This window comes from Pagrus major, chromosome 15 (assembly GCF_040436345.1).
Source record: "Pagrus major chromosome 15, Pma_NU_1.0".
Taxonomy (NCBI): Eukaryota; Metazoa; Chordata; class Actinopteri; order Spariformes; family Sparidae; genus Pagrus; species Pagrus major.
Window position 1 is genome coordinate 29074366 of NC_133229.1, and position 24042 is coordinate 29098407.

General features: G+C 41.3%; 1 protein-coding gene across 1 annotated transcript in view; it reads right to left on the minus strand.

Moving 5' to 3' along the window:
- Nucleotides 1–9373: 9373 nt before the first annotated feature.
- The window catches only part of nrg3a (neuregulin 3a), a 343671-nt gene continuing 329002 nt past the window's right edge, over nt 9374–24042 (minus strand). Inside the window, exons 8-10 of the mRNA XM_073481462.1 lie at nt 19143–19258; nt 16561–16746; nt 9374–10055 (exon numbers count right to left, since the gene is read on the minus strand). Coding sequence (XP_073337563.1) covers nt 9374–10055; nt 16561–16746; nt 19143–19258 — 984 coding nt within the window. The remainder of the gene's footprint in view (nt 10056–16560; nt 16747–19142; nt 19259–24042) is intronic.

Sequence of the window (24042 nt, forward strand, 5' to 3'; positions counted from 1 at the left end):
ATGAAATATTCTGGCAGTGAGGAGAGAGTAGACCAGAGTATTTGAGCTGGCGCTGATGATCAGATGCGCTGCAGGTGTGTGAGAGTGGGAGGTGTGTGAGACTCCAGCCAGCAGGAAAGCCACGCCCAGCCTCTGCAGAGCACCTCTGTCTGAAAACACAAAAGCACAAAAACACACAAAACAGCCGAACAAAAAGTCCTAATTATGACGGTGCTGTTTGGCCACTATGTTGCCTGGTGCTCATTGTGGGGGCTTGGATCTTTTGTGTTTCAGCAACAAGGAAGTACTCAGATTTTGTAATTACGTAATTTAACTTCCTGGTGATGCGCTCTGTACAATGATGTCTGCTGCTTGTGATCACCTAGCACCTGAATTTGAACAAATATCCACATTGTCATGGGGTTAGGGTTATTGACAGATGTCATAATGAGCTGACTGTCAATCTGACTCAGGCCAAAACAGGCAACATCCACCGACAACAGAGACGGTGCGTTGCGCAGGACAGCCCCGGTTTGCACAAAGTAGCCAGAAATCAAATTTCTGAAATGTGGGCAACAATTGCATTGCTAGGCTGCCAGCTTAGACAATAAACAGGGAGTGTGAAAAATATGGATTCTGTGGTGTTGAATGGTGCAAATCCAGATTCAGAGCGAATGCTGGCTGAAGGAGGATAGTGAGTGAGCTCATGGTGTTGATCCAGGTGAGCTAGATCAGCTGATTTCCCTCCAGAGTCAGGCTTCCTGACCTTAATCAGGCCAGTCTAACACATCTCCCTCCTTAGCTGGTTAGCCCAATATTTTTTCTTTCTGCTAGATGAAGATGTCTCTGTGCACCGGCTGTTGGACAGCTCTCATCCCAAGCAAACAAGACGTCAAACTGTCTCCAGGAATTCATGTGGGTGAACCTCACAGTAAGTCCAATTTGAAGATCACCATAATGTTGTCTTGATTCTGCTCATCGATGGGGAAGGTTCTGATTGGATATCAGCAGCTGTGTCAGGAGGTGGAGGCAGGCAGGGTGCACAGCTGCAGCTAACTACACAGATATGGGGAGGCTGATTAGTAATTTGCCCTCGTTTGGTTAAGGGAGAGGAGCTTTTAGGGCTACTTGATTGGATGTTGTGAACCAGAAGGGAGTTTCCTCCGAGACTTTAAATTTAAAGGTTAATGAAGGGAAGCAGGAGAATAAATGAATGGACAGAAGCCAAGGGGTGTGGCATCAAGGGCATAATGAATGAAGAAATAGAGGAGCAATAATAAAGCGGTTCTCCTGATTAAACTTTTGCTTAGCTCCATTTATTTTGTTATGTGGCGGACACACAGGATATACGACCATAAAAACAGCAGCGCTGGCAGCTGAACTCATATAAATGAATGCTTTACACAAATAATGAGATAGATGAAGCTTAAAGCAGAGAAATCTAACTTTTTTGCATTCGGCTCACAAAACACAATTAGCCTGCTTCAGCACAAGCTTGGTAAACTGTATTCTGCTGGAAATGATGATCTGAAACTCACTTTATATGTAAATAGACCTGATTAATTCCATCAATAAATACTGATAAAGAAACACATTGTTTTAGATTGTGCTGACCTTAAGAAAGTTAACCTGCTTTCATTTAATTTTGTTGAGACGAGGGTAAATCTCCCTTGATTCATATGTCAAAACCATGACACAAGATTACACTTGTTTGAGTGCTTATTAAAGATGTGTAGATCTTTCAAGGGCATTAGAAGTCTAATGGTTTGTTTAAAGTAATGTTCAATCATTGTAGCTTGTAACTCCAGTTTTCCAGTGTAAGTCCCGGGTGTTGTTCAGCGCTGGTGCAGCAGCGTTGGCAGTGTCACCAAATTTAACTGACGCAAATTTGCCTAATCAGAGCATCAGACCCACCCAATTAAGTAGAAATTAACCCAACTGGACTGTTGTGGTGAGGAAGGCGCCGGGCCTGAAGGCAAAGTTATTTTGGGTAATTGGCCTTGCACGGCCCCTGCTGCTATCTGTGTGTGTGTTTGTGTGTCTGTGTGTGTGAATATGGGTATGGAGAGAGGCTAAAACACTATGTTAGTGTCCATTTATTGACAGGGTGAGCAGCCTGGCCATCAAGGAGGAGCTTGGAGTAGAGTCACTGCTCCTTTGCATTGAATTGAGTTGAGGCATCTTGGAAATGATGATGGCACTTCCAACTAGGAACAGACTTTCAGCTTTGACTCTGTGCTTTCTTGTCTGTTTCTGTTTTTTTTCTGAAAAATGACAATACAGAAAACAGCTATACAGACTTTATACTACTACCCCTCACTTCCTCCTTTTCAGCTGTAATAACTACTACAGCCACTAGGGGTTACTGCCCACAGCAAATGTAAATATGGGTCGTAATAAACCTCATTCATTTCTGAACTATATGGTCATTTTTTCGAATGAGGACAAGCTCTGACCACATTACCTCCTCACTATGCATCCTGCAATTAGCTGTTGTTTCTTTTAATGTAATTAAAATATGTTGTCTCTGGCTTTTTAAATCATGCATGTGCTAGCCAGCTAAAGATCTTCATGACATGAGACGATGGGAACATTACTTGGTTTGTCCACAGCTGCCAGAATCAACAAAAAATGGTCCTTGTGCCCGTTGAGTAAAATTTAAATGCAGGTAAAACCATTTTTGATGAATGTAGATTTAATAAAAACTATTTTCAAAAAAGTTTTTTTTTTTTCTTTCAGTGAGATCGACTTCGGATAGATTGATTGATAAGAGATGAAAGAGATTTGGTCATCTTGTGCTTTAAAACAAATGGAGAAAAGTGTTCTTCTTTAATTGATTTGTGTCCATCACACTGTTAACTTCTGTTCGAGAACAACATAATCGAACCAATTCTTTCAACGTGGCCTTCATGCACTTTTAAAAACACGTGAAAGAGGGTTTCTGACATAATAAAGTAGATCATGAGGTAATTTCTGCAGCTCCAGTTTCAGCACGAGAAACTTTCCTTCCTCACTGGGATGAAACAGGATCATCACTACTGGAGGGCTGTATTTGATATTGTCTGGCACATTTATGCGAAGAGTTTAAAAAAAAAAAAAAAAAAAGACACTTTTTCTGCATGGTTGGTGTGAAACACTTTTTTCAGATGACAAATTAAAAAAAATGGATTTGGGTCGAACAAATAAGGAACTCACGTGATGACATTCGATTGGACGCCTCAGGGGGAAAAAAGGCCCTTACACACTGTAATCCACGTAAAAGGTTGAGATTGAATACACTGACCCGTTGACACATGTTGCCTCCCACTACTGACATGTTGTAATTGCAGTGCCCCACACACATGCTCTCATTTAAACATTATGCAAGCCTGTTCTCCAGTATCTGCCCTGCAACCACTCATTATGGGCTGCTGTGTTCTTGAAACCGTGTGAAGATTAGTAGCTCTGCAGATGCAAATGGATTTGCTCCTGGCTGATCCTGACACCAGCAAATTTAGTCTGCAAATTAAAGCAAAATAGAGAACAGTCCGTCTTGAATGACAGGCTAATCTTAGCGCTCTGTGCTTGTTGGTGGGTGTTGGAATCTGTTTATGCCTTTTCTTTTTTTTTCCCCTTGACATATTTTGATGTTGTTTTATTGATGTACTGCAATAACCCATCCACCGCAACGACTTAAAATCATTTCAGAGATTTTCAGTGTACAGATACCTGAAAATAGCAAAAGAAAGAGTCTGTATGGGGACGCTGGCAGGTGGAACATATTGTTAAAGAAGACAGAGTCTACTTGCGGTGGACGGTATGAGGCAAACATACACATAAACACACAATTTGGTGTGTGAATCCAAAAGCCCAGTATCTCTGAAAGGGATTAGCTTTTCTTTCACACTCCAGACTCCTGCTTTTTCAAAAGGAAATCGCCTGAATTACCGCCATGCTGACAGTTTTCATCCCCCTCTCTTTATCTGTCTCTGTACCTTTCTCAGACTTGTTCCAGTTCAAACCATCTTTGAAAGCACAGCATCGCTGCATTTTATCTGTGTGTTTCTTATCTATATGTGTAGCTGATCAAGTTATGGGGGGGAGGGTTTAGAAAAACAGGAGGACAATGGGGCAAATAAAGACATCTAGACGCACAAGCATGCATGCACACAAGCGTAGAAAATGCACACGGATGCTCACAGTATCTGGGCTCTGAACTGGCGTGTGGTTCAGATGAGGTCGGATGGGGTTGCCTGGTCTGGCAGTCCCGCGCTTTTGGAGGATCAAGCTGTAGCTCTTATCTCTCTGGCCTGATGGTATAACCTCTATTCCCTGCCATCAGTCTTTCACACACTCACTCTCTAACACACACACACACACACACACACACACACACACACACACACACACACACACACACACACACACACTGGACTGATGGTCTTCTTACTTTTTGCCATCTGACTGACTAGACTGCGGTTTAGGCCATAAATCTGTGCTTTGGGAAGCGAGGGGGGAAGTGAGAGTGCAGGCAGTCGGATGTTGGAATAGTGTTAGAAACTGCACAACTGCATACCTACACACACCCCTACACACACCACTTAGGGCTAATTGCTTGAGTTTTTTTTGACGATCTTCATCAAACTTTTACAAGCTTTAAAAAAGAAAAAAGAATAAGCAGGAGTTTTCATCCAGGCTGTGTCCCCATTTACCCACCAAATGCTGGGGAGACAGAGGGAAATAGAGAGAATTGACAACTGAACAACATACAGTTGAGCTTGTAGAATATTTTTTGCTGTAAATGCTATTTTTAAACTGATATTCACTCAAATTCTTGTATTAATTTTCTTGCTAGATTTTTTTGTTTGTTTTACTATCAAGCTGAACAATTGAAACATTTCCGCCATGTAAGTTTGCACCAAAAATGTGTCTTTTAAAGGTCTTTTCATAGCACTCTCATTCCAAACTCATCAAACACTGCAGGTTGGTCAGTGGCCTTAAGCTTCAAACTATGACTATGGCTCTCTGGCATCAGTTGTGCACATGAAGGGCTCCACGGTCAAGACTTCCAAATCTTACTGACCAACAGTTCACATATTGTAACTTCTGGATTGTTATTAAGGCGGTCAAATGGTCACAGGTTGGTCACATTTAGGAAAAGATCATACACTGGGTTAAAATAACTGGATGGAAGTTCTGTAACCAACATAACTCGTGTCACATTACATCAGCGACGTAAGTATGTCAATCACATAAATGATTACATCATCTGCGTATATTATCTAACATAAATTTGAAATGACTCACTCTTTACTCTTGGTCATAATCAGGATGCAAACCCCAGTCTCTGGAAGGATGGTCCAGTGTTTGACCCGTCCAACCGCCCTGACAATCCCCCGATGTAGACTTTTCTAGAGGGGTATTTGATGCATCGGGAGTGAGAACGGTCTGGTCTTTTAGAATTCACTTTAAAATCCCTTTTAAGACCATGTCTGGAGTGACATCTCCTTACATCTCCGAGCCGCTATCCCTTTACGGCCAAAAGAGCTGCCGGATATCTTCAGGAAAAACTATGTTATCTGTTCCAAAGTCGCAGCTAAAAAACTACAGGTCTCCAACATTTGCTGTTCGAGCACCTATACTTTAGAATGGCCTGCCTGAAGAGACCCATAGCAGTTGTTGTAGTAGTAGTAGAAGTGTTTGCTATGTTAAAGTCCTGTTTACATCTCAAAATCTGTATTTGTTATGTTTCTGAATTTCCGCAGTGTATTAATAATCAAAATAACTCCCAATGTATTCAAGATAAAATTGGAAAATAAATATCTTCCACACACACACATACACATACCTAGAAGAGAAGCCAATGAGGAATACACAACTTCATTTTTCTTCCTGTGCTGCTTCCCAGAGTATTAAACCAGCAGTATATGATCGTATGCAGGGAGCAATGTTCAATTACTGTCACACGAAACCATTTAAAGAGTTCAGAGTGGAAAGCAGAGATGCCTGCATTAAAGTCGTTTTTTCCTCTGTTGTATAATTGCTTGTGCTCAGATGTACATTGTGCTGAAGTACCTGCGTGTCAGAAGTAATTGCCGTTTTCACAAGGTGCAGTAATGACACTTACAGGACTGTCAATTAAAAGAGAAAATGTCTGTTTGACTTATGTGTCTATTCCTGCTCTGTGAGCCTCCAGAGTTGTGTTGAAAACATGCGGTTGATGAATATTTGCATGGCTCATCTCAGATAAGAAAACAAATCCAGACAATGCTTGCAGACTTTTATCTGTTAAAAGCTCATACACTGATTACAGTTGGTCAAACAAACAAATTCACATTGTTTTTACGCACTGTGTCTGTGCACAGAAGCACACCAGCCTCCATAAGTCACCAGTGTTTGTTCTGGTGTGGACATTATGGATTTCATGGTCATCAGTATCAAATAACCAAAAAATTGTTGAGAGTCAACAATTGATATAGAAAAGCTTTGTAAGCATACCTAAATAATAAAAAAAGAGGATAAAGGAATGGAAGAAAGAAAGCAGGTAAGCTCTGGGCAGATTTAGCCTTGCCGTTCAGGCCTGTATGAATAAAGCTGAATGGTGAATGTTTCCCAGGATCAGCCATTGTGAGAGATTTGAAGAGAGAGAGTATGTGAACTCATCCAGGGTGCTGAATTTTTGAATGTGACCTTTCTGAACTGAGGTGCGTCGATCACACACGTTAAGGTGCAATAGAAAGGACCGTGTTGAGTACAGAAGATGGTAACGTGCGGACTGAAAGTTAACAGGATGCCACAAAGCCTGAAAGAGGTCTGCTTTGAGTGTTTGTGTAAGACTTATTTCATATCAAAGACATAAAATGTCCAGAGGTCGCTCCTATTTTTTAAAACGTTCTCCAAGGATAAACCTTTGAGAGCAAGCCAGCACATTTTCAGTGATTGTGATGGAGTTTAAAAGAAAAATGGTGCTGCTTCTGCTTATTGTAGAAGGTTCAAGCTTTTACTCACCATTTTGTTGGCTTATTTTTTCAAATCAAACATCTTTTAACCAAAAGCAGCCCATTCAGTAGCAAGGAGTTCAACCGATACCAAAAACAGATGGTGCATTTTTCTCCTTGTTCGATTTTTCCTCCCATTGATGAACGATGCAGGCAAATTTTTATTATAACCACCATCAACTATACTCACAATGGTAGAATTCTTTAGTAGCAAGGCCAACTTTTCCCTTAAAGGGCAACTCTGCCAATTGTACACATCAAAGTTTGTCTACAGGTCTTGGATTGTATTACTGCTTATGTGAAACTGCAGAAGAAGCTGCATGTCATCTGATAAACTCCCTCCAGTGGTGACACTGACTGGCTAAGTTGCATTGTGGGTAAAAGGGTAAAAGGGTAGTCCACTACTACTACTATTGGACTGTTTATGGACTCATTATGGACAATTTAAAAACAAATGATCAAAACTGATACAGCAGAACCAGAGATGTTGCCTTTATTATTTCACGCAATCTAAACCTTTTCAAAACCCTGTGCCTAAATTACCCACAATGCAACTCAGCCACAGAGTGACATCACTGTAGACAATGTATCAGATTGCATGCAGCTTCCTCTGGAGCTACAACAGGCTTTATACTACTTTCTTATGCAGTAGTACTCCCCAAGACCTGTAAACACACTCTAATGTGCAAAAATTGGCGGAGTAACCCTTTAGTTTATGTAATTGTCATTTCAAAATTATATTATCAAACAGCTGCTTTTAGAAAAAATGTAAAAAGTACAGATAATGTTTAAAAATGTTTTACGTTATATGGATGGAAACACTTGTGCTCTGGAAATTCTGATGTGTAGGTATCAAGATCTTTCATATATGGATGTACAGTAATGGTGAACCATATTTTAAAGCGTCATTCATCATTGATTTCTGTATTCTGGGCAACATGGTGAAAAAGAGGGAATACCAGCTTCTTTCATGTGTGAGACAAAAAGACTTTGTGAATACTGGTCTGAAGCCACGTTGGACCAGCTTATCTGTGAAAAGGCCAAAGGCTATTGGTGTAAACTGGACCAATGTCCAGCATGCATGTTTGGACAAGGAGTCAAAATGTCTTCCAAACAATCCACCCAAACAACTGTTATTTTGAAAAATCTTTACCAGAATTGCAACCATTTTTTTTTTTTTTTTTTTTACTTTTTCCACCAGAAACATTTGGCTGTAACTTCATACAGAGATTCAAAAGCTTCCAATTCATAGGATACAACATAGAGACATTTATTTCTTGTTTCAATACCCAAACCATGTGTTTCTCCCTCCCATCAGCCCCAGAAAGCAGCATTGTTCATCGATAACCAAAAACTGAAAATAAAATAAACTAAAAAATGTCACATTAGCTTCTGTGGTAATCCTTAGCCCTCTGTCCGTCCTTTGTCCTTCCGTCCATTCATCCATCCAACAGAAAAATAATGCACAGGTGAATGTGTGTGTGCATATGTGTGTGAAAATATCATTTGTAACAAAAACAAAAATAATCTAGATTGGATTGAAACACTGGCCAAAAGGAGAATCAGCATCTGGGCTGTCTTTAACAATCTGCCCTCCCGAATCTGACCGATCGTGGAGGAAGTTGTTTCCTGTTTTTTCTTCTCCTCCCGCTCGTTCCTCGATGCACCACAGCACACACGCACACACACAAATAGCCGGGGAGTTTTTTTTGTTTTGTGTCGTAAATCCTCAAAGTGTTGTTGGTAACCACACAAGGCTGTGCTGTATTTCTTGGCTGCGTAGAAAGCTTTTTCAAAAGGCAAGAGGGGGCGAAATATGTGTGAAGGCTCCTTCCTCGTTGGCCATTTTAGGATTCTGTGCAGGCTCGCAGAATCAGACTCGCGGCTCGTGGACGTGCGGCGGGATGGGAATGGAGTTCTTTCGTTAGAAGTGAGCGAGAAACCAAAATGTGACAGAGTTAATACAAAACAGGGAGAAGAAAAAAAAGAGAAAGAAAAATAGTTACATCATTCCTGTGTTCTTCAACTTTGTACTTGGTCACTTTTTGAATTCCATATATTTATATCCATATATATTTATATATATATTTATATATTCTTTTTACAATTAAAAACACCATGGATTTGACAGACTATTTGGTTTCTTTTTGCCTAAGTGTTTCTCTTGTTTTGTAAATAAATGCATGTAAATATTTTTTTCTCTTTTTCCATACTGTCAGTCGGTGTAAAGGCGGCCACTCCAGAAGTGTTTGTTTGTTCGTATCCACACAGTATGCATATCATCAGCACATTTTCCGAATATCCATGATATAACATTTTTTTTAATTCAGCATTTCCATTTGTGTCCCACAGATGCAGAACACCATAGTCTGTCAAATGCTGTCAAACCGAAAGTGAATGTCCTAAATCGTGTCCTTTCATTGGCTGATTGGGACCAGGTCTCTGTGTGATTGACTGGGGTTGAGTAACTGGGTCTGCGTGGGTCCGTTACAGCTCAGAGCCCCAGCACTTCCTCCATTAAGGTTCAGGAAGCAAACAGTTTCTCTGGCCTCCACCAGCGCAGCTGTAGAGCCGCCGCAGAAGACCCCACCGTCTTCCTGCTTCCTGTGAGCCAACGCCAATGCCCTGAGCTGCTCCTGCGCCTCCTCCAGCAGCAGCGCCACCTCATCCTGCTGCTGACCGATGGCGGACGAGCAGGAAGAAGAAGACACCGTGGCGTGTGCTGGCTTCTCTCTCCTCTCCTCCTTGCAGGGCGTGGATCCACAGGTAACTGACATCACTGCGGCTGCCGGGGTGACGTTTGTTTGCATGCAAGACACCTCGTTGTCATGGTGACATTGGACGGAGGGGATGATGGGGATAGAGCAGGAGCGGAACGGTGGCGGTGGGGAGCGGCTGGGACGGCGTCCAGGCCTGCGCAGGCTGCGGGTGGCGGGATTGGGATCGCTGTGCCCGGGTGGAGCGCACAGGCCTGAAACCACCTCCATGCGGCCACTCCATGGAGATGGCGATGTTGTCTCCATGGAACCAGCAGTTTGCATATGTAGGAAGGCATCTCGTCTGGGGTCACCACACTGGTTCTCTCCCTGCATTTGGCAGCTAAAAAGATGGGAGACAGGAAACGAAGGACAAGGCAATCGGTATCAATAACTGGATGGTATCAAATTTCAGTTAAAGTCAGAAAAGCTGAGATTATCAAACATCCAGACTAATCACAAGCAATTTCCCCTCGGGGATCATTTAAGTATTTCTGATTCTGATTCTGATTAATCACAGAATTACATTTCCTGCCAACTTGGTCCCCTTTCAAATAACTGCACTAACTCTTGTAGAAATCTCTGTATTAACTACCTTAATTTCGACCAGTGTATTAATTCTGTTGTCCAGTCTTGTTTTGTCCAACTGAGAAAAAAATTAATAATTTCATCCTGGTAAGATAATTACAATGCACTCTTGTCTCAACCTCAATAAAATTCAGCTCAGTCAAAATTCTGCAGGCTCCTAGAAAGCTTCTCACTACACTCTAGCTATCTGTGGCTGAAGCTAGCTGCCTTTAGCTAATAAGCTCTGCAACTATTAGCCTTTTGAGAGGGGCTTAGCTCAACCAGGCTCAGCCACCAGGACACCAGACTGGGACTGAACACAGCCTCATAGAGACTGGTACAAAGTGGCACTATGAGAAAGGATGGAATGGGGCTGGCTGGTTAGCATGCTAACTTCAGTAGACTTCTCCCCAACACAGCACATAGACGTCGTTGACAGAACGTCAACGCTGTTGTTTCTTCACGATATTTATCTAAAATTCTGGCCATATCTTGCAACTTTAACAACTGTTGTTGTATTTTATCATAATATTTTATGAACTGTTTACTTATTGTCCTTTTTTAATTGTCTTCTTCCTCCTGTTATTCTTTTTTCTTGATTTTTATTAGTAGTAATATAACAAGCATAAAAAGTAGAGAAAGGGAGAAAAGGTTGTTCAGCTGTTGATAAAAAACTTCCTCACTTCACCTGGAAAAGAAGTCACAGTGTCTTTGAGTGTGATTTAAACTTTATCGTCTTTTCAAACTCCCACGCTGAAACCCTGGCAGAATACACAGAGGGACAGCTCTTCGCCCTTTGCCATCTCACAGGCTAACCGAAGATGCTCAGAGGGAAAAGGATGGGTCTGACATCTTTCTTTCATCTCTTTATATCCAAGTCTGCACACACACACACAAAAAAATCCAAAAAACCTGAACTATCTTTTATAAGTTGAGAGGTAACAGAGAGTTCACTTTTTATATTAGCGATTTAATGTCTTGAAGTTTGTTGAAAATGAGAATTGTTGTTTTAAAGTTTAAGGCGTTCTGCTTCAGTCAAGGATAACTGAGGCAATCAGGCATCACGTGCAGTAATTTCTATCGATTTTTTTCTTTTCCTTCAGAGACGTTCCACTTTTAGGTCAAGGCCATCTGATTTGTTTGAAAATCCTTTCTGAGTCACTCTTGCTCAGAGATTGTATAACTGTACCAGTTCAACTTACTATAGTTAGATCTTTTCAAGTTTTAAGTTTTTAATCTCTGCTCTCAGTCATACCTGCACCCTTTTTCACCTGTGTTACCGGACCTCTCTAGCAAACCTTTTTAATATGTTGTCCTGTTGTTTCGGTTTCTCTCAAATCAAATGATCAACCCCTCCTGCCTGTCTGTCCCTGTCAGTCTAATCCTGTTTGTCAGCTGTTCCTCTGCAACACGTTGAACTGTACATGTTTCATCTGTTGCCTGTTCACTATTTGTAATTACAATAATTTAAATTACACAAGAAACCAGGTTACAGAAATTGGTATACATGTATTGACATGCGGCTAGACAGTAATCAGACTACTCTCCTAACTGCAACCATAACCCACAGTGTTCCTTGCAGTAGGAATATATCCTAATGTTAGTGTTTACAGACTTACAGAAGTTTCTCTTCTTGACAATGGATCTAATTATTCTGGATGCTACGATGCCATGCTGTGAGTAATCATGGATTCCTGCACCCTGCTGCACAGCTCCCACAGCGATACTTTCCCTGTGTTAAGCTTTTGTTTCACACATGCTATATTTAAAAAACCTCATTAGAAACTTTGTTAAATGTATCAACTCCATAGAAAAATGTCAGCAGTCAATGATTCTGCAACATTTTTTAAAATAAGCTCATTGGAAATATGAATCAACTGTGGCCCAGATGTGTCCAATATAAACACAACTCCTAGAGCTGATGTATACGTGACCAAGACATTTGGTTTCTTGAGCAGAAATGGAACTGAAGACACCAAGTACTCCTTTTCCCTCATCCCTGTTTCAAACACATCACTGATGCAGAAAGTGGTCACCAACCTGATACTTCAGATTTCCCCTGAATATCCCTTTAAACGCTACTCTGCTCTCCAGGGTGCTGATTCTGGAGATGTGTGTGGGAGTGTTCCCAGACATTTGAACCAGTTTTGGGTACTGATGGAGAAATACTTTGCCTGGATGATCACTTGCCTTATCTGTTAAGCTCACTATATATACCTTCTTGTTCCATATCCTTGTTGCTAAGTCTTGGAGATGCAGACTGCAAGCTTCCCGGTCCATTGTGACTGTATTTAAAGCTACGAAGTCTCTGTTCTGCATGGAGGTCTTGACCTAATTTAACTGAGCCCAGACATAATCTCTTTCTCCCTCTGTGTAAGACTGACCATGCCCTTCACTGTTATCAGTGTCTAAATCCAGTGGCGTTCTAGAGCGGAGGAGCCTCATTTGTGTAATAATTTATAATCCTCTGCAAAGACTAGCTTTTTCCGCCATGTCAGAATCCAACTTTGACTCCCTCTCCCTTGTAATACCCCATCACACACACTTATGCTCTCCATCAAGACATGCTAAGATAGTGGTGGGAGGAGAAGGTGCTTTCAGACTCAAAGGAAATCACGTCGTCCTTTTATCGCCGCAGTATTTTTCAGAGACATGAAACCCTCACCAAAAACCACAGTGGAGATTTAGCGGGTCCACAGAGAGGATCCCGCGAGCGATAAGAGAGGATGATGCGAGGGTGCTAATTCCCAAGATAACATTCAGAGACAAATCTCTCTTTTGATGTGTTGAAACACAATCAGATTGCAAAAATCTATGAAGCAGAGTTCAAATATAGACCTCGGAGTAACGAGGGAGCAGCTAGAGGGGTATTACAGAGAGATTGTGTGCAAGTGAGGTGAGATAAGTGAGTGGGCTTTTATCTTTTACGGGAGCTCATTACATGTACGAGTGTTAACAGTCATTTTCATTAATCCATCCCCCCACAGATAAATATATCTCATCTGTTTGCTGCAAAAGTCAAATCTCTGTGTATTGTGATGCGGTGACCTTGTAACACCGGGAAATGTTTGCAGAGCAGCAACATACAAACATTAATACATGCATGTAGGTGTGTACGCCTACACACAAGCTTTGCGCTTTCAACTGAAGGTTGTGTGTGTGTGTGTGTGACAAACTCAGACAGCAAAGGGAGAAATCGGCGTGTTAAAATACTGCACACAGGGGACAAAAATACAAAAATGCATGCAGTCTCTCCGTCAGCCATTTTGAAGACAGCTTTATCTTAAAATAGTAGTAACAACACAGGACATTCTGTCTCCCTGTCAGCCATTTTGTTGAGATAACACTAGGCTTCTCTAACAGGCATGGAATAGACTGGGCACCCTTTCTTTAAAGCATTTTCTAACTGTCACATGCTATCTGCACACTCCTCTATCACATCCTTTTACTCCCCTGCTGCTGTTTTTTTCTGCCTTTACTATATTTCTGAACGCTTTCCGTCTGTGTCAGAACGGATTCAGACCGGTTGTCTCTCTATTTCTGTGTCTGTCTCTGCAACTCTCCCTCAGTCTCTATGCAGTCGTGGTCAAATGTCTCCATGGCAACACAGACTATCATACTATGGGAAAGGGAGTCGGTCGTCTGTCTGTCCATCTGCTGTTAAGTGGAATCGCACATTAGAGAGTGAATGAGTGAGTAGGTGGGCGAGTATCTCGGTCGGCATGTGGTCTGATTGCGTGTGTGTATAGGTGAGTGAGCACAACCTGTTTATCTGTATGCCCCAAACTATGTCTGATGGTCATGGAGGATGCTGTTTCGTGCATGAGTATGTTTTTTTCATGGAAGGGGAGTTTTTCATTCTGGGCAGTGGCATTGCACAGATGCTCTAGGGGAGGAGCAAAAATAACAAAAGGGCCTGAGCAGAGCAGCATTCTGGCAGCATAGGGGACTTACAGTGATCAGAAGACATTTGTGCCAACCAGAGAACACTTGAGTGACGTTTTGGCTGACCAGGGGACACTTAGGGTGACCATATGACTCATGGACTGACCAGAGGATCATTTCGACAAACCATCGGTCACTTAAGCTGACCAGAGGGTACTTGCGTGAGCCAGAGGGGCACTTTGGTTTATCGTTTGACACCAGGCGTTGTTTGGGCCAACCAAAACACATTTTGATCAACCAGAGATCACTCTCATCCGTAGACTGACTCGCTGGATGTAGACTGTGAGTATAACCCTGCCATTGTCTTTTTCAGGCAGCATTCTCCTCTTTTCCACTCTCTCCGCCCTAGATAACTATAATCTGAAAATGGCGTAGTACCCTAACACTTACCTGGTCGCTAACAATATGAATCTAAGCAGGCTAACGGCTGTTAGCTTTTCTTTAACATGGAATTAGGAATTGCAAGGGCTTGTCTCCCGATGTGCTAAACAAGTTTTCACTTGAGAATAGTTTGCAGGGGCTCTGTTGTTGCATCTTGCGCATTCTGCCGCCCAAGACGATTGTGATTGGTTTAAAGAACAAACAAGCTAGAGTGTCTTTTCCCCCTATGAATGCAGCAGCCAGAACTTCCTCCAGTGCTATAGCACTATGGCGATTAGTCTGGCTATGCTGGACTACTTAATCAGAGGACATTCAGACGAAGACATTTCAGCTACCAGGGGAGCCTTGGGCTGACCAGTTAACAGTTTGGTTAAACAAAATATACCTGGGTAGACAGGAGGAGACAGCGCAACACCTGACCTGCCCAGCGGGAACTCAGGATCACCAACGTACACTTGGGGTGATCACATGGGCACTTTCGGGCCACTTGGGCCAACACAAAGACACTTCTGTGACCTGACAGTCACTTGGGGTTGGACTTTAGGTGACAACAGGGGCACTTGAGTGCTACTTGGGCAGATGACAAGGGCACTTGTGCTGATGAGAAGTATACTTAAGCAGTTCAAGAGTCAATCTATAGTGACATTTGGGAAAAAATGACTCATGTTTAAATAAAGATTAAAACAAAAAGGAACATAAGCGCTCTCGGTATAAAGGTCACATGCGGTCACTACTCTGTAGCCCCCTATGCACTCCACTGAATTTACTGTATGCATGCTATTTTTGTGAACATGTGTTCTCACTGTATGTGTGCGTGTGTCGATCTCGTCTTCTATTAGTATGCATGTAGGTCATGTGGAGCTTTATCCTGAGCCTGGACCGCTGGGACCCGAACGCCTGAAGTGAGCCTTGCCAGGTGGGTAAAGCACTGACTCATGACCCACCAAAAATGGGTCGAAGTGCCTTTCAGACTGAATACATCTCTTGCTAATCATTCGCGCTGATCATTTGCATACCCCCTGGCTGCTATGCACATGCAGTTTTGCCTGAGGAGCGTAACCCTACTGTATTACATTTGAATTAGGATTTAATTGTTGGTGCACCTGCTAATCCATCGCATTAAAAAAAGATGAGAATCAGGATTTAGTGCAGGCATGAAAAGATGGCAGAGAGGAAAAGAGAGAGTGAAGAATCTGGATGTGCAGCCTGTATCATGCACTTAATAGCACAAACACCCGGCGAAGCGTTTCCTTTCAACTCACGCCACTGGACTGCAGACCACAACATAACGTGACCTTGTTTTTTTTATCTTTGCTCAGCAGATTGGAAAACAAAGGGATGGGGGTGGGAGTAAAGAAGATTAAAAACAAGAAATGCAGTCTTTAAAAAAAAAAAGAGAAAAAAAAATCAGAATTGGCTTTGAAATATCCACTCTTGAAATGAAATCCAAAGCTTTGTCCATAGCAGGCTCTATGTTTCAGTTAGTGGCTTTCGTTGAAATGACTCAGCACATGGAGGATACAGCAAAGAAGTAAAGCGGAGACAGTAAGAGGCAAGACAGTGAGGATAAAACCCTTAAATACTCATTACACCACCCTTTATCAGTCTGCATAATAAGAGCCTATAAACACAGAATATTTCTGTGGTCTGCATTACATGGTAATACCAGAGACATTATAAGAGGGGGGACAAACCACTTACAACATTTTGAGAGATCAGAGATGGTGGTTACAGAACCTTTCCAATCCTCTGCTTTATAACATTCAAACCGAGAAACATATCAGCCAATCATGTTATTGCACTGACGAAAGTGCACAGTTGAGATTCACAACAGTTTCATACGTGCCCTTTTTATGTCCTGGTGACCACTGACAGGTCTTGCATTGATATTTTCCTGTTTTCATTTGAAGTTCAGTAATTCATTATAATTGAGGCCTTCAGTACATTCTCCTTACCCTCTTTGTGCTTCAGCCTCCCTCTCAGAGGAGTCTACTTCTTGAAGATGTTGGTAGGCGGGGCCCGAATACTTGGATCCTCCAATCGGATTTAACCTTCCCCTGGGTATTGGCGGGGTCCTGCGTGGGGCTGACCAATGGGTTGTCCGGGTTCTCTGATCCGGGATGTGAGACAAGGAACCACTTCTACAAAAAATAAATAAATGAAAGTTATTATTGTTAATTATAGTGGTCGATGGACTATGCTGTTATATTTGTAACCATTGGATTGATGGCTGGTGTAGCAGTAGTCATCTTCTCAACCAAAATACACTTTGATTGTTTCAGATAGGGTCTCATGTCTTTATGTAAATATGCAGGAAGAAGATCTATTCGCTGAGGTAAAACTGACACAGTAAACTGATGGTGATTGCTACTATTTGTGCTTGTCAATTTGTGGTGCATCATGCCACTGCAACTCCTGGTGTTCTCAGGTCTGACTGTCCACTGCAATTTGGATCAGGCCTAAATCTCCACTGGTTTCTCTGGATCAGGTCTTGCAGGTGATACACATAGGGTTTGGGTAAGTTGTCAGTTGTTAAAAGAATAATGTCCTAACAACTGAAAGCTGTATCAACATATGACGACAGTTTAAAGGCTTTATGAAACGGAATTTATATAGAAAATAGAAGATTAAATGATTGCCCTTTTTAAGCTAATAGATCTAGAAACTAAGCAGCCAAAACAGTAACATCAGGAAGAAAGTCTGTAACCTATAACCCTTTGGGACATTTCTGCCTTCTGAGAAACAATTATTTGTATGAAATAAGACAGAGAATGAGAGAGAGAGTATGAAATTGAAATAGAAATACCCTCTTAAGTGTAGTCTAGTTTCAAAGTTCACCAAAAGGTTAATGGAAATGTCCTGCAGTCGGAGAGGGCTACAAGTTCAGAGTGGACTTCTGGTTAATTACAAATAATTTAAAGAGGAACAGTTGATTTGTATCTCTTTGGTAAATCAGTCGTATTACAGTAATTGGAAAGGGCTGTCTTCATTAACATATCCTCTTTGCTCACATCCAATCTCTCAAAAGAGATTTTGAAGGCAGAAAAATCTTAAGTACATTTTGACTTAATTTACAGAAGTAGCAAATGTTCACTCTAGGCCCTCATTCATATTTAACTCTACAGTTTTGAAGGATAGATTTGCCTCTAAAAATGTGCTTCTTAGCCATAACAAGTGGAAGCTCTGCTTACAGCCAGGCTCTTAATAGTGTTGGGTAAGTTTTGTACAAAGACATTCAAATGAGATATTTCGGCATCACAGATTTAGCCTTGGCCAGTTTCTTTCTGGCTATTTTAGAGTGTTGTATCCTAACATACTCCGCTATTCTGACAATGGTGTGCAAGTTTCTGTCTAAGCTGATGCAATTGCAAACAAATAAACCCTGATTGTCCACTAAGAATGCCATTTGTGGTAAGAGAAACAGACAAACGGCAGAGCGATCAACTCAACTCTACACTGAGAGAGCAAGAAAGAGAGAGAAAAGGAGCTTAAAAAAAAGTCTTGGAGGAGTTTATCCAAAAGAGAAGTGGACTTTGTGGTTTGAAGGTTGTCTGATCGTATTTCTAGTTTGTCTGGGAAAATCTCCTCCCAACTACTGCCTGGATCCCCTTGAAAAAAGGCGATTAGCCCCCAGCTGTTACAGTGGAGTGTCTTAACAGTTAGCGGTAGAAAACCCTGGGTGCACTGAGAGGCTCTCAGGTGTGAATGGTTGTAACTGAACAGCGATCACTGAGAGAACAGTTAAAAAAAAAGTTAGCAAAATGTTCCATTTTACTAGTTTTCACCTGTGCCAACGAAAGCTTTAATTTCATGTTAGATCAAAAGCTGTCATTTCACCCTTTCTCCCCAACATAAAAACACAAAACCAGGGGCAGAAGTTAATATATTAGTCACTGAATATATTACTGAAAACTTTCTTCAAACTAAACAGAAAGTGAACGAGTGGTCCGACGTACGGACTGGATCTGCAGGAGATCCCCTGTCTTTGGCTCAGCTCTGTGAATGTGTTTGTCAGTGTGTGTTGTAACAGAAAATCCAGACTTGGCAATATTTGAATCCTAACACTGTCAGAAGTAGGCACTGAAGTGTGTGTTGGAGTGTGTTGTTGCTGCTGATGAACATGCCAAAGCCCAGACAGCTCAAACACACCACTGAGCAGTGTGAGGGAAAAAAAGCTTACTGGAATTTACACATTAACGCTGGCTCATAAATCCCCATGCATGTGCTTTCCCATTTTATCTCTGTCGCATCTCCTCTGTGTTCATGACTGTTATAGATACGCTTATTAACATGTTTATAGCTTTAATTATAATTACTATCATTCTTCGGTAAATCAGCAATTAGCTTTGGCTGCACTGTAATGCGGATAATTCAATTTCTCTCTTCACTGAGCTGATTATAGCAAGGGACACTGAAGTTGTCTATTGTTGATATAATTTGCATTATTGCTGTTTCCTGCAGTGAACAGAGGGAACAGCTGCATCTCTACTGTAGCATTACACCTGTATGTGTCCGTGTGTGCAATTAAATATTATACCTGTGATGTTTTGCTGTTCCCCTGGAGTTGTTGGACGACGCAGTGGAGATGTTGCAGTGGGCAAAGCTGGACTCACAAACATTTCCTTGGCGGGGCTGCGAGGACCGTTTGCAGTACTGCAGATACAAACAAGAACAATAACAAAAACTTTAGTTTTTTGGGAGTTTGTTGAGGAATCCATCAGATAAATGAATACTAATGATGTTAAAGGCATTTTGTTCATTTTATATCGTGCGATCCAAAGTGTTCCCACTCAGAATAAAAGTTCTGCTTCTTCTAAAGCCAGTTATATTGACGTTTTTTAGATCTCTTCCATTAACTCCCCCAGCTCTTTCCCACACACTGAAAGCCTCGGGGTGTGGAGTTCCTACTGTCTTGATTCTAGGAGCTGACTGTCAGAGTCAAATGGAGTCAACTAACATCTGTTTCTGACTTTTTCCACTTTCCTTGACGTCATTTTTGGCTTTTCAGGGATGGAAGTAAATTGAACCGTGTGGCGAGCTGAAGGAGGCCTCTGACAGCTTGATGGAATCAGACGCATTAAGGCTTCTGGTTGTGTCACAAACCTTCTAGCAACAACAAAAGGTGGGAAGTTCACTGAAGTCCAAACGTGTCCAAGATGTCTGAATATGTGGCTGCTGGGCAGTAAAAAGGTGACAGCCTACCTATGAAATATTTCTGCACTGTGGATGTATCTATGAAGGCCAAATATGAGTTACACTTCTTTTTATGCACTATTTATTAAACTTACAGGCTAGCTCAATGGTTTCCAACCCAGAGCTGTAAGCCACCAAAAGGCGTGGAAATGTCTGGGAATCAGACACACATTTCTTCAACAATTCCTATTTTTATGAAAATGGGGAAAGTTAAGCTCAATTCCATTTTCAATTGTAACCCCTTCCCCTCATTTCCAAGTGCCTTTCTGCCTCTCAGAACACAGTTACAAATGGTAGCGGTTGAAAAATCTCCCCCACTGAAATGGGACAACCCTTCAAGACCCTCATATGGCATCAGTTGTCGTTGATGGCATTTCCGTAAACAGACACGGCCGGACATTTACAATATGCCGTCCTCAGCTGTGGTGATTACTCTTGCTTTACTGTGGCGATCCTGGCATCATCACAAAGCCATTTGTCATTTGTCTGATGGAGATAGAAAAGCATAGATGCTGGCAATTTGTTCATGCTATCAAACATGTCATCAAATAAAAAGGACCACTGCATCATTACCTGGCCACTAATAGTGCTTGATAAGCTAAACATTTGCAACCCTGTGTTCCTACCCTGTCAGGCTGAACTGATATTAGAGGAGTGGTACCAAGCACAACCAATTAATTGCCGGACTAAATTAGTTAAATTTCAGGTGTCATGAGCCATCAAATATGTCAGAAATATGGGACTGTCATGCACAAATTAGCAATAACAATGTAACCTTAGCCAGACAGCTAGTTAGCTACTGAGACATCAGCAAACGAGTAGTGATTGTTTTATGCTTATTACAAAAAAGGACTGTAATACATTGAAATGACAGAGTTCTCATAACCCTTGGTTCGGAGTGTGCCTCTGAAAAACCTCAGTTTGGAGGGTCATGTAGCTCAGTGAGCGTAAGGCTAATTGGTGGGGGCGAGGAATGTACTGGGATTGGGCCTTATACACTTCCTTGCTTCAATTGTTTTACAAATGAAACTGTTTGGGAAGAGAACATTACTTTTCTCTGTAGACATTGCTTTGTTTGATGGGAACACAAGCCATGAAGTTTGGGGACCAAAGCAATGTCTTTAGTGACAATTGCCAAACAAAGATGGTTACATAACTGAAGATCTCTCTAGCACACAAATACAAACTGAGCCAAAATCCCATGAAGTTTATTATCATTGGTGGAATGGCACAATATTTGAAACTCATCTTCTTACTTCTATAGAAGCACAATTAGCTGCTCACACTTTTCTCAAGAGTGTAGGATATATTATACATGTCAGAGCCCTACATTATTTCAAATAGAAGCTATGGTAACAAGCCTTACTGCAATGTAAAAATACACACCCTTTGTATATCCACCCAGCTCTCTGTTCTCATCCAATAAGGCAGAAATACCAAGATCTTAATAATTAATAAGCCCTTTCAAAGCCTGGATTTACCACAGTGGGGAAGTTGATTATTAAATCTATGCAATTAAGCCCCTCAGTGCTTCTGTTCAGTGGAAAATCAAGAAATATTAGGTTAGAATGGAATAAATATGTAGAGAGATGGAGAATTAAGTATCACAAAAACAGACATTATATGTTATCTAGACAGATACCCTTTATGCTTCACGGGTATCTCTTTCCTGCAAGAAAAAACTCTCATTTGGCTCGTTATATCACATGTTTGTTGGTTCACATTGTGTTTTATAGGTGTTTTTGTCTACCTTCTGTCCTTCATTTGACTTGGAAATGCATTCATCTTGTAGTAATCTCTTTATTGCTTTCCATCGCTTTTGAATGTCTTCTCACTGACACTGATCCTTTCCTTGTCACCCCTTCCCCCTTTCTCTCTGGTAGCCGCCATGACAGGAGATCTAAATCAGCACTATTGTAAGTCCCAGGTTCTCCCTTTCAACTTTCTGCATGTTACTCCCCATCTCTGGAGCGACAAATATGCAATGAAACAAAATATTCTTTGTTCAGCACTTCACAATACGGTTGACAAGGCAGACTCAGTTGCACGGCAGCAAAGATCTGCTGTGAACTATTCAAAAGAACACAGGACAACACAAGAAAGTGTTTTACGCTTTAAAGTGTAAAGGCCTCAGAGATGTAAGGGGAGTGGTGCCGGTTTGATTTCTTATCTGCACCACAAACCTATCTGTGGTTCGCATCTATCTTGCAGTGACAGTTTCCTCTCCTCAGCATTATCTTAGACAGCATCGTCTAGACTTTTGTAAAATAAGCTTAGAAGAGACTATTTTTTGCTCAAAAGTACATTTATGTCTTTTTTTTAATACAAAGTTCTGAGTTTGATGTCTGACTAACAAGGTTGTCACGGAGGCAATCCCTTCTGAGGTCCCTCCGCAGGACACCAGCCTCATTAGTGTCAATGCTACCATCGTTATGTGACCATTCAGACATTTGAAGGCTGATTTGTACTTATAAAACCATAAAATATTTTCTTTCTGAACTTGATTTGATACTAGAATACCATCCTTACTAAAGCAGGAATTGGCAGCGAGTTAATTAGAAACTCCTGTGAAACACGTCAACACATGTTATTTTAAAGCCTTTGTGGCGTCTCATATGTTCAAATGCTGCTCATCCTGTTTGAATCAGTCCATGTTGTGCTTCACTGATTTTGCATCTTCACAAATGTAATACTGGCCAAATGTTTTAAATGATTTTAAGATTTCTTGCACTGATTTTTAGATCAATTCAGGTAATCCTGTTGCAACTTCCATTACAACTGACACAGAAGCTTCCGGTGAGCAGTCGATCCTTTCTCAGCCTGTGATAAAACAGCAAATAAGAAGTTTTAAGAAAGGGAAATTACACTAGAAAGTGGGCTCCAATTATTCAAACAGAGAGGGAAGGTTAAGGCTTGCATGTGCTGTTAAATAATTCATGATTAAGAAGAAATGGATGGCAGTATAATCGCCCCTGCAAGTCGTAACTAAAGGAATGTCCAGGTTCACTGACTTAACAATGCTTTGCTTTTACAGTTAAGGCAGAAAAAAGTCTCATGTCTAACTTATTTATCTGTTACAGACTAATAAAGAGCTCTGCCGAACGGCTCAAAGAGATAAGTGCCTCCAATCAGTTAATGCTGACACTGTGTGGTTCAGCGTCCATTTTGTTTCAGTTTGAAAATAGATTAAGGTTTTTGGGAAACTGCTCGAGGAAAAAAAACAGAAACTGTGAGCATGTGTCATACAGCAATACCGACTGTTTATAGAGGTCATCAATTTAAATGTAATGTTTTCTCGCACAGCTGCAGGCAAAGAAACTCTGCTCTCTAGCTCCATAAATGACACACAGATACAACTGGCAAAAGTAATCATTGCTTTGACAGTGACTTCATGCCGAGTCTGGACATCTGTGGTGCAAAGGGAGCATGTAATGGCATATATTAATGGATATGTGTGTGTATGTGTGGACATTGTAATGGATGTTTTAATCTCTGAGATAGGGACCGTATGCCTCTGGCACTGAGGTTTTTTAACACTGACAGACTATCCGGAGGGAGCCAGCAGATGATTTTTATGATTTGTGCAGAGATGCTGGCATCAATAACAGCTTAACAGCATTAAACACACGCACACACACATACACAACTCTGTACTCTCAGACCTAAGCTTAGCAGAGCACGCTCAGGGTAGTCTTGTTCATGATAGAGACAGTTTCAATTATGCAGCAATGACAGAGAGACTCTGTGGAAAACCTGTAGAATACATGATAGGGTGGTAAAACTGATTGATAGAGAAAGACCGGCTCAGTCAGAGCAGCTCTTTAGTTCACTGCTTAATCAAATACTTCCAACAAATGGCCCTGCGGTGCTAATCAGAAGTGCTCATTCCCTATAACGGGCCGCTGTTGGATAGTTCTGCTGCCTTCGTCATGACTTACCCAACTTTGCGGGGTGTTTGTTTACATGTGCAAGTGCTTGAATGCAACAAAAAAGTAAATTCCCTAGTGCAGTTAGATCAGAAAATGAAACAGGGATTAATTGGTGGTGACATACAAAATAAAAGTAATAAGTTAAAAAAATGTAGCATAACATCCAGCTGTGTTTGTGTAAGTGCATGCTCCTCAAACACAATTGCTTGTTGCTCTGTGATCTGAAATTTGGGTAACTGATTGCCTGCAGACAGAAATCAATGCAATGTTGGGTGTGTAGGCACAAAATAAACAAATACAAATTCATTTGCATGT